Source organism: Crocodylus siamensis, chromosome 3 (assembly GCF_052110815.1).
Source record: "Crocodylus siamensis isolate JL-2025a chromosome 3, ASM5211081v1, whole genome shotgun sequence".
Classification (NCBI taxonomy): Eukaryota; Metazoa; Chordata; order Crocodylia; family Crocodylidae; genus Crocodylus; species Crocodylus siamensis.
The window spans coordinates 106,865,399-106,877,528 of record NC_143397.1 but is presented as its reverse complement, the minus strand read 5'-3'; the positions used below and the strand labels follow the sequence as shown (position 1 = coordinate 106,877,528).

The 12,130-nt window shown below is 44.3% G+C and overlaps 1 protein-coding gene across 5 annotated transcripts in view; it reads right to left on the bottom strand.

Annotated features, from left to right (window-relative positions):
- Window positions 1-333: 333 nt before the first annotated feature.
- The window catches only part of PSD3 (pleckstrin and Sec7 domain containing 3), a 175,650-nt gene continuing 163,853 nt past the window's right edge, over window positions 334-12,130 (bottom strand). For all 5 annotated transcript variants that reach the window (XM_090038925.1, XM_090038926.1, XM_090038927.1 and 2 more), the window contains one exon: window positions 334-11,595. In XM_090038925.1, the coding sequence (XP_089895051.1) occupies window positions 11,383-11,595 (213 nt within the window). In that variant the 3' untranslated portion in view covers window positions 334-11,382. The remainder of the gene's footprint in view (window positions 11,596-12,130) is intronic.

Genomic DNA, 12,130 nt, shown 5'->3' with positions numbered 1-12,130 from the left:
TGCTAGGGACTGGTTAAGAATCAAGTGCATTCTCCATTGCAGCCCAGTAGTTAGCTGCAGTATCCTATTTAGACAGAAAGCAGAGTAGGTTACCACCTTATAAACCAATTCATTCAGTTAATCTAAAGGGTGCCACCTCACCCTGTCTTCTACCAGCTTTGGACAAATATGGCTAACTACCTCTCTGTATCCAATTTAAACATGATTGTCGTTGTTGCATATATTTCTACAGGATCTACCGCAAGGGGGCTGTGATCTGGTTTAGACTTGTCAGTGCTACTACACTACACATTAAAACAACAACCGCTTCAATGAAAGAGCATTCAAATCCAGCAGGTCAAATACATTTGGTTTATTTCTCTCTAAAGTTTGTACATATACATATATCATATACATATGTGAAATCCTTTACTGCTTCGCTCAATTTCAATGACATAAAAATCATTTGGAAGGCTGTAGACTCTTTGTTGCTCTAAAGCAACATTATTCCGACTTATAAAAACACAGAGGAACAGAATAATAGTCATGAACATGTACACAAGAGAGAACTCTACTATGTCTCACAGTTTCAATACATCAGAGGTGAATTATTTGTCTGCATACCATAGGCTTACTCCAGCAATGATAAAATGGAAGGAAATATTTATTTACAGTCACCTTGAATGAAAAATAAAGCAATGTAAACTTAATTTCAAAATATTATTTAAACGATATAACAATATCCACTTGAGTCCTTTTTCCCAGCGGGAGAGAGGACATTTTATAAGTGCTTTCGTTTGTCATAAAATTATCATTCTAGTACCTGTTCTGTGGAATAGCATAGGAGATCCAAGGGTGTCCTATGGTACCAACAGAAAAAAAGTAATGCCTCAATTCAGGAAAGTATTATTATTCAAGAAGGTACATGGGTAGGCCCATGTACACCCATGGTGCTTCAGCAAAAGCAAAAATGCTTTCATGAATTGGGGCCAGTACCTGGTCTGCATAGGTCTGACTGACTGCTGAGTTGAAAGTGGGCTGTTGTACCTCTATCCATGTTTATTGGACAGGGCCTGCACCAGCCTGAAATAGAGGCTGCACCCAGGGCTGGAGCAGCAGGTTTTATTTTGTGGAAGAAGGGCTGGAGATCCCATCAGTTCTGCTCCATTATAGACCAAACAGCTGAGCAGTGAGTGCTGAAAAAGGGATAGATCTCTTTAACATGCCCATGTAAACACATTCACTGGGACCTCAACATTAAAAGCAAACAAATATGATATGTGATTATAGAGGGGAGGTTCTTATACTAGCAAATGGGCACAGTCTAACAGCTGGAGAACAAGATAACAGCCTGGACATCTTGGGCCCACCAGGGGCCACCCCTGACCCTGCTCTACTCACTACTGATGCCTCAGACCCCAGTACCAGTAAGGTTTGGTCTGTATCAGTGGGGTTGCTTAACTGCATGCGACTGTGCATGCACATGTGCATGCACGTGCATATAGCATCTTCTGCAGTGCTTCCACTGAGCATTAAAACTTTTACACAGGTACTGAGTGCGACCTCAACAATATTCCTTATTCCACAGAAAGAAAGACCACAGCATCTCAGGTGTAGTAAGTTGTGGATGCTCCTGGCCCTGATCTAGTCAATTGTTTAGGCTTGGCCTCAGTGTGGCTGCTAACACTCTTAAAGTTAAGTGCAGGCAAAAGTGCTTTGCCTGTCAAAACAGGATCCAGCCCTATATCCTCTTTTCCCCTCCACTGTTTGGGGCCATTCTAATATTCCAGAAGTTTTGACATGGCTTAGATGTTAGTATGCAAGGCCAATGACTTTTATGACGCATGTACCAGGGCTAACAGCTTCTTCTGACTGCTTAAACTTTCCAAAGGCAACATATGGGAGTCACTGAAAATGCCCAAGGCTAATATATGACCTCTGCCACTCTGCTGTTGATGAACCAAATGGATTCTCAGGCCAATCTCTGCAATAGTTTAAATAAAATTAAATGAAATAAAAACACAATAAAAATAAAGCTGTTGCTACTTTCACACAAGCACAATCAAGTGACTTGGGCACCTGTGTCACTGAGACGCTTCGGAAAATTCTACCCTGGGTTGACTCTTCACAGAGTTAGGCCAATATCTTTGAAAACAGGAGCTGGAAATCAAGATTTCTTGGGTGGAAATTTCAGAAGTACTTAGTGCTGGTCTAATTCTGGTCCCATTGAAGTCAATGACGGATATCCGCAAAAGCCAGCAGCGCAACAACGTTGCTTTTCTAAATCTCACCCATCCTCCTTATTCAGGCTCCTAAATAAATAACTTCATTTTCAAGCATGTTGAACAAATGCCAGCTCCTGCTGAAATCCACAGCTTGGCAAAGACAAATTAAGGAATATGCTAAATCTGCAGAAGCTTTGAGAGCCGTTTAACTAAAACCAATAAACAATAAAAACAAGCAACTTCCAATAACAATTCATAGCTATTACACTGTTTGGGTAGGAATGAAGCATCAGAAAAGAAGCCATAAACTCTGCAGAGTTCAATCACAGAAGCCATATATCACAACTCTCTCTCACACACACACACACACACACACACACACACACGTGCATTCTGCATAAAGATACTCAAGAGGCAATGTCATGTAACTTGGTTTTTTTAATCTCCACTGGTACTTTGAGACAAGCAGCTATCTCCAAGATTTAAAGCTGTCAAGAAATTCTTGTTTTGTTTTTACAAGGCTGTTTCCTCCCTGAGTTATGCAGCGTCACTCATAGCTCTAAGCTCCATGAAATAGATACAAATACAAAATGGCCCTCATTCCAGTCTCCAACTTTTCAGTTTCATTGAACTCAAAGTGGGGTTTTCAAAAGTATTGGAAGTGGCTTACGTCTAAAGGAAAAAGGGACTTGTGCTCTTAAGTCACTTGAGCCTTTTGAAAGTCCCTGTGTGTATTTTCCCCAAATGCTGCAGGCTGGATTTAAAGGATCTCCTTATTTTCAGCAGATGGCGTCATCAAGGCGCACGAAAGCTCTGAGTCAAATAAATCTCTACTGCGACTTGGCTGACTGCCATGGAATCATGTCAGGGATTCATTTGGCTCATTGTGGGACTGAACATTTTGCCTACCTTTTTTTTTTTTTTTTTGATTTGACCAATGAAAGGCTGAGAATATGGGCCTTGGGCCTGGCTTGGATGTCACTTACATGAGCGGTATCTGGGTATATCATCATGGAGTTACCACCAATTAGCACTGGGTTAAATCAGATGAGAATCCTGCCCTCTCTGTTTTCTTATCGCAGCACTAGCATGTCATTAATTCTCATTCAGCCACACGCTGTGTTCTCTCTGCAAATGAAATGTTGGGTCTCTGTTTATCCAAATCACAGATGAATCTGAACGTTAGATGTCACAAGCCTCTCCTTATCAATAAGTTACTAGCTTTCCAAAATACCCTACCTATACAGGTAATAATTTTGAACTCCCTTAAACTATGGGAGCAGAGTCAAGTAAATGGCGAATGCTTTGCCAAACTCTAGCTTACATTCACTAATATTCTGTGGAGAGTTACAATATAAATAATTAAAATAAACTCAGTGCAGATGACAAAACAAACAAACAAGGTACATTTCATCATGCATAAGCCTTGCTCCTTTCAACGTTTGTTCGCTTGCTAATTAGCAACCTTCTGTCATTTGCTATAGATGTCACGGGAAGGCTTCCTAATGCTACATTTTTCTAGCTCTTCTGTTAATTCCTATAATACTGAAAAAGAAGTGCTGCTCTGCGTATGTGTTGGAGTTGGGAGTAGGGGGAAGTGCAGTCAGAGAACACTAATAATGCCTGGCTCTTACATAGCACTAAACAATAGATCTCAATGCAGTTTACAAAGGAAGTCTGAATCACTATCCCATTTTTTAAGAAGAGTGAAATGAGGCACATGGATGAAATGACTTGATAAACATGACTTAGCAGGCCACTGGTAGAACCAGAAATAAAATCCAGGCTCCTGAGTTCCAATCAACAATTCAGTAGGGCACAAATGGCTACCTACCAGAGGAGCAGTGGTTCACTGTATGTTTTCTGTGCTCACTCCTGTGGGATATTTCCTTCTCACTGCTGGCCCTCTCAAACAGAAGAGCAGGACCTTTTGCAGCTGTACATATCCCATTTCACTGCAGCAAGCATTCAGGTCAGAGTAAAAAGGGCTGTGAAGACCCAAGTCCTACCATTCCTTGTACTAAACCCAAGAACTGTGTGAGACTTCCCAGGGGAAGGCAGGCAGGCCACGTGCCTATACAGAAAAATTGACCCCCTGGAACCAAGAATACTATTGCAAATACCTGGTTTTCTTTCTTGAGACAGTTTCTGCATATTTCCATCTGGGGCAACTTGGTGCCCTGCATAAGACTCAGCTCAGGAATTCTAATCCAGTGCAAAACACATCTAAGCACCCCCAGGGGACAGCTGAACAAGGGCTCCAAGCCTGCTGTCTAAGAGCAAGCTCCAGATGCCCCACAGAAACTTCAGCACTGGGTAAGCACACAAGCAAGTAGCAGAGGATGGAAATGCTGCTGGCACAAGCTGTAGACAGTCAAAAGAGGCCTCTGACCCTGGACTCATGACAATTTATCTAGTATTTCGCTATCCATCGCCTAATCTGCCTGGAGGACTGATGAATGGAAATAGCAATCTTACACTGACTCCCCAAGGCTGCAAAACATCCAATTCTGAAATACCCAAGACCTAAACAAAATAAAATCTCCCTAGTTTCACAACTAGCACATGGTTTATACTGTTGCTTGAGAGAGAGTAAGGTTTTGGAAAGAGAACTGGGGTCAAACGACACCTTGCTGGGGCCGTTTGACCCCAGCACTCTTTCCTGCCATGGCAGGGGGTCGGACTCGATGATCTACTCAGGTCCCTTCTGACTCTAGAAACTATGAAACTATATCATGGTGGGATTCACGGGGGGGGGACATAATCTTGGGTCTAACTTTGGGGTAAAGATAGTGGGCACCTTTTGTCTCTGTAAGCTACAGCAAGAGGAGGACCAGCTATGGAAGTCCTTAGTCACCTCCCAGATGGGCTTGTGATCAGAAATGTAGCCTAGAGCAGTACGCCAAATAAAGAGCACAGCACCAAAGGATAGGATGCTGAGCCTGTCAACCTTGGTAGCCACTGGCTCCAGTACTGCCAGGGAATGGGCACTCTCATGGTGAGAAGATGCCAACCATAGCTGTCAAAGTCATTTTGTGGCAGTGGAAGGAATGAGACTGAAAGAACCATCCATGGGCACAGGATACACTGAGATAGTAAAAAGTGCACCCTGAAAAAGGTGAGGGGAAGCTGGGCAATGGTAAATAGGGCAAAACTGATCACAGGGAAGTGAAATGTACGTGCAGAGAGCCAATTCCCCACCTGTTGGGAAAGCAGTTGCCCATTTCTCAAAACAACACTCCAGTGCAATTCCCAGCAGTGAAAGGGTGCTGTCAGCATCTTCCCTCCTTCTAAGCATCTCACCATCTTGTTGCTGATGCGACTGTCCTGTCAAAGGCCTGCTGGCTTTGGGCCAGGAATACTGTCTGAGAAAAGCTGCTGCTCACCTTGGAAAAGGACAAAGCTGAAACAGCAAGGAAATGTGGGCCTTGAACCTCCTTAGCCCCCCTGAGTCCATGCGAGGAGAAGAGACTTGTAGGCTCTCCAAAAGGCTTCTATCCACACAGAGGAGTTCAATCCACAAACGGACACAAACAGAAAGATGCCTCTCCAGAAAAGGATTACTGTGATGCTTAGAAACAATCCCTCAACAATTTCCAAATACTCAGCTATTCTAAAAAAAAAGTTGTGACCTACACTCCAGGGAAATTATAGCCCCCAAAAACTCAGCCAGATTCATCATCAGTGATTAGCTGGCTGATTTAATGACCAATCTACCCAACATTAAGGAAACAACAAGATGGGTCTGAAAAGCTTAGGGTGCCCATATGTGACAATGTGAAACCCTTGACACGGTCCTCCCCACCCCCCACTGCCTCTCAAGTCAACAGTGCTGCTGCAGGCAGAGACAGGGGTCAGTGGTGATGGTGCAGCTCTGGTATTACTATTCAGGCAGCTAAGGGAGTCAATGGCAGGTTAATGACCCATTCTTGTTTATTTCACAGGTGTTAACCATTATCTCCCCTATTTAATGGTCATTCCATTAATCATACCAACCTATTTTAGGGCAATTTTGCTGTCTGCTACAGCTTCCTATTTCATGGCTCCTGCCACTTCCACCTCCCTGCCCTGCACATGGGGTGCTCCAAAATCTAGAACTGTTCCAGCAAAACCAGGATGTATGGTCACCCTATCCATGTTCCAAATACGTGCACATGCACACACATACAAACACACACAGGCACTTCATCACAATCCAGCCTAGTAGTATCAATCTCTTCCCAGCTATGGACCCTAGAATGAACCAATCCCAGAGCCCTATCTATATGCAGACCACAATGAGATTTGGGTCCCAGGATGACATTTTGGCCCTTTGATTGGCTGTGGATGCGAGAATGTGAGGGATGGGTTGCTTGTGCCTCTGAGGGATAATAGTGGCTGCTTTTTAGCTTTGCTCTCTCCCTCCTCCTTTTGCTCACTGCTCAGCTTGGCTGGTTGGACAACTCTAAGGGGTTGCCAAAACATCTCCCTTTCCCTGGAGCAGAGTATTGTGCACATGCTAGGGGCAAGCAGAGGTATTTTTAAGCTGGATGGAGGGCACAAGACCCTCAGCAGGAAGCCTCCTAGCCCCAGGCTTCCACTGAGGCCTAATGAGCACTGGAATTTTGCAGCTGTCAGCAGGACTCACTGGGAGCCTCATCCTCTGCCTAGCTAGAGCTGGTAATCCAGCCCATGATGAGTAAATTAAGCACAAGGCTGCAGAGATTGCCTGGCCTACCATAGGCCTGATCCTGACACTCTCACATTCATCCTGGGATGCTAGTAAGAGGTGTTGCTGAGGACGATAGGAGAGAAGCCTTGAAAAAGTCCAAGAGCTGCTCTAATTAAAATCCACCACCCTGCCCACCTGCACCCTGACTCATGTCTAGGCACCCTACGGTTTCAGCTTTGCTTCATCCTAACTTGCAGCTTGTTGCTACTGAAGTGGGTGACAGTAAACATTCAGCAAACACCGCTGGGCCTCTATCTGGAGACCTGTGCAATTCCTGGAAGGATTTTTTGTTTTTAATTACTGAAAAAATAGTGCAAAGGGTTAATTCTAAGAAAAACAGCTCTTCCTGCATTGGAATGACCTTGTCAGCCATAGCTGACAGGAGCTTCAAGCCACCTAGGCTACATGGTGCCAAAATAGAAACCTTCAGCCCAAGCCAAGTTTGGAATTACATTCAGCCCTGTGCTGGGCCAGTGATCTGATACTCTCATGGCACTGAGTCCTCAAGCCAATACACCTGGGTATAGACATTAAGCCACCCTCTAGGAAGCGACTCCTTGGATGATATACATAAAGCCAGCATCCCACTCATCCATTACATCCTCTTCCTGCAGTCAGCACAGGGGGGATATCTGGGATAATGGCTGGGCTTGCCTTGCAGCATGCTAACCTCTGGTTCTTTTACCAGCCCCATGGGATCAATAGCCTGGCAGCGATTCTCCCCTAACCACAAATGAGCTGGAATGTAAGCAGCTGAGAGCCTGGATAACTACACTGGACAAACAGATATGCTAAACAGTATTCAGAAGCTGGAAAACAGCACACTCAGAAAATCCCAGGAAATCATGAAGCCAGAGATGCATGTGCTGGCAGAGCTCCCTGGTTTTCCAGGCTGATTTACAGCTCCGAGAGTCTGGCCCACCCTTTCTAACTATACTGTAACATTAAAAGGAAAGCAATCTACAAGTGCCACTCAGCATTTGATCTGGCCCTCAGTGAAGTCTGTGAGTTTCTGCCAGTGGTTCCAAAAGCAGCAAGATTTTTTTCTCCTTCCAGTAAAACAATGGGCATATCAAAGCATTCATGTAGGAGCTCGCTACATTGGTCATTAGCAAAGGGACAGACTCAAGCAAAGCCAGTTACAAATCTAACAGAAGCTCACAAATTGCCAATTAACTAATCCGTAGGCCTCAGAGTTCTCACCAACACCATTTGGAGCCCAGCAACTATTTGATAGCTAGAAACCACAAAGAAATCACATTTTACTAAAACCCATTACATTTTACAAAATATATCCCAGTCCTTGGAGTGGCACAATAAATAATCAAAACTAAACAGCATTTGAAACATAAATAAATAAACAAAAAGTATTTTTGCAACTCATTGTCTTCAACTTTTCAAGTGGATTTTGCTCCCCACAACTGCAATGAGTTTTCTGGTCTTGACCATGAGTTAGCCAGTTTGGTACCAGGGTACTTTGCAAGATCACCAGCTTTCATGCAATCTTGAAGGAGCTGGAGTATTTTAAAAAAGTCACAAGAACTGAACAGGTCAAAAGTCACATCTTTGCTTTTTTAAACCATTGCACCCTGTCTGCAAACCCAGTGAATCAGGTGGGGGTGTTCAACAAGGTCAACCAAGAGCTGTACTGGCCCAGTAACAGAGCAAGGATCAAATGGCAGCTCTGGACTTTTGCTGGTTTCACTTTTGGGAAGTGAAATGCCACTCTCAGAAAAAGCTATGTCACCTCCTTATTTACGGGCATTCAACATTCCCAGATTATTCTCTCTTGCTCTATAACCTTAACTCATTTTTTTTTTTTTTTTTTTTATACCACCACTACATAATGAACAGCTGCAGGGATGCCTACGCTTTTCCCCTGAGTAGCTAATCTACTACACAACAGTGAGTAATTGAAATGAGTCCTCCTAACGTGCATTACCATGCACCTGTCTACACTGAACTTCATCTCCCAGCATGCTGCTTACGCATTTATCTTTGGCTTTCATTCAGGAAGACATTCCTCCATAGGTCAGCATTTTTGTGTGTGCTTCAGTTCAAGCTAAAAATTAAAAAAAAAAAAAAACACAAATGGGGAAAATGTCAGTCATCTCTACTCGCAGCTCTTCGAATCCCAGTCTGCCCCAGTATTAGTTTTAAAGACGGGCAGGATATTAGCTACCCTCTAGATCAGGACTGTCCAACTGACTGCTTGCGGCCCACAAGCAGTTAAAATATGACCCTTAGCCTTCTGTCCAGCCATCCAGCCATTACTCCCCTACTGCTCTGGCAGCAGCAAGAGCTGCAGTCCCTAGGCTCTCCCTCCCCCTCCAATATACACTTTCAAGCCCTGCCCCAGGGGGGCACGGCAGAGCAGTACAGCATGAAGAGCTGAGGGTAAGGCCAGAGCTGTGTGGGCACACAGTGTAGTGGCTGGGAGGGAGAGGCACCCATGGGTGCATGGTGCAGTGGGTTCCCATGGGCATGTGTGCACAGAACAGTTTGGTGGGGGTGTCACATGCAGCAGTGTGTCACCCAAGTGGCGTGCAGCCCAAGGGGACAGTGGCTCACCTTGCTGCTGCCCCCACCAATGCACCCTAGGGGGGCACGTGTTCCCCGGGCACTTAGACTTTAGACAGCCCCTGCTCTAGATTTCTAGCACACAACAGATTACATGTATTTGTTATCAATTCTGTGACTTCATAAATCCTGTCAAAACTGTTGGAATCAGTACCCTCTTGTTGTGCTGACTGCAACTACGACGATTCATTTGCTCCACCACCTCCTCACCAAATCCTACAGCCACTGGTGGCACAGCATCTTTACAGCAGTCCACAATTAGCATAGCACTGGGGTAGTGATCTCATAGCTGTCTACTGTAAGGGAAACTGGCACAGAAAAATGATTTAGCTGCTCCACAAAGTCTTTATCCTCCCTCAGCTGTCTGCTCGTCTGGCAGCTCAGTAGTCTAGAGTAAGCTGGTTTCTCTGACCGATTGGTTCTGGCCTCTCTGTGGAGCCTGCCTACCCACTTGAGTGGTGATCTCTGTCGTGTAAATACCTGCCCTCATAAGAACTGATCTAAAAGCACCAGCATGTTTCTTTATGGGCTACTTAATAAAGTAGCTGTTAAGATGGCCTGCCTCTGGACATTAAGGACTAGAGCTCACAGGCGGAATGAACTGTGCTAGGCAAAATACTACAGAATGAAACCTTGTCCCTCTCCCTGGGCCCAGGTTCCTGTACAGAAGGCAGAAGCAGGGATTAGGCAGAAGTGGCCATGCTGGATGATTTCATGGGGGCAGGGCTGGCTGACTATGGCTGCTTTGTTCTGGCTGCTAGGCAGGGGGAGACTATAACAGGGACAGTTTCTGGCCCTCAGAAGAAAATGTTTCAATTCCATTATCAAGTCCTTAAGACGTGAGGACTTCTGTTCCAACACAGACTTCCTAAGAGTGATTGAAACTAAAAGGGATCATTGGGGAGGATTCCCTTCTCAAGAGGGAAAGAAACTCAGCTAATACCAGAGAGAATGCAGGCCACCTGGGCATACTAAGCAGGAAGCAAATTTTAGGAAAAGGGAAAAAAGTGCAGCTGCACAATGTACATTAAGGCTCTCTATATAGCAGCTATGAGACAACAGGTTGTAAGAAATATATGGATACCTCTTGCTTCTTAAACATAAAGTGAAGGGTGACCTCTACAATGGGTTACTGCTTGATAAATGGCTGAATCTTCTCTAACCACCAAGAGAAACATGGCAGTGGGTTTCCTTTGCCTGGTACCCCAAGCTTTTGTTTTGAAAGACAAAAAGGAAACCCTACTTCAACTCTGGAATCTCAATGTTCCCAACAATTTTCAGGTTTAGCCCCTAAATATTTACAGGTCTAGCATGAATGCAATATTGTAACCTGTCTATTTACACAGCTCCCAACACTGAGCATAAGTACCAACATGTTTTGCATCACTGGGAAATCTCTATTCCCAGTGTCAGATTTTAACTGACCTCTCGCTGCAAGTGGCCAGCCCTACCTCTGCAGCTGTGCAACAATTCTTGTACAAAATTTGTGTGTAGCTGCAGCTGGAGTTCACTGGGCTGCAACACTCATCCAGTTACTTTTCCCACCCACCACAGAAAAGTCACAAGTGACTTGAGATGAAAGTCATGTGCCAATGGAAAAAGGTAAAAGGGGAAGCAACATGAAACAAAGTCCTAGTCCCCTTCCCAATCCTTGAACTTAAGAAGAGGTACTTCAATTGCTAACTGATAAATTAACAAGGCAAAGCAAGTCAGGAGCAAAGACATCTCCCACAATCTGTACAGGAACAACAAAATATACAATAGAAAATGTCACTAACACCCCATTCAGGCAGATGCGCTTGTTTTTGTGAATGACAGGTTATCAAAGGAAATGTTTGACCACCGGCATTTTACTGCATGGCTGTTCCTCCTGCTGTCTCATGCACCCTAGGTAACCTTCTGCTTAATGCTGGGTGTTTCTGGTCTGTAGTCCTTCCTCTCTGAGACGTTTCGCTTCACCTTGGCACTAACTGGGGACTCCTGATTTAAGGAAGGACTTGAGTGAGATTTCTTCAGTCCTGGCCCATCATTCTCGTTACTGCTCAGCAGCATTTTCCCCCCTTCTTTCAGAAGGGTAACATAAATCTCGTAGCGAATTTTCTGGAAAAAAAAAAACAAAAGAAAATAAAGGCAATGAATCAATCTGCATGAAATTCTATGGGTTATGATGGGCAGGTGGTCACCTTCACTCTTTCTAGCCTAAAATCCAGGAGCCTAATATGAATATGGCTAACATCCATTATTGCACATAAACTGTCTCAACCAGCTGGAACCCAGGAATGCTGCAAAATGAACTACTCTCATTTCTCGAGTGTGCAAATTCCTGCACTGTGACTAACGATGGCACTTGGCCAATCAGAGAGCAAGTTGAATGAACGTGCTGCACGGCAATTTCTGAATATACCAAACAAGATGCTGCCAGCCTTACTCCTGGTGAGTAGTATCTTATTCCATAATTAGACCCAATGAAAAAAAAAAAGGGGCTGCTCAGGGAGCAGCTTAGCATGAGCATGCTCAATCAGAAACAGTTCAGAAGGACACAAGTGGCTACTGCCCAGATTGCTATAGTTAAGACTCATGTGATCCTTCAGGCTCTGCTTTCTCCACATGGACTTGGTTTTAAAAAAAAAAAAAC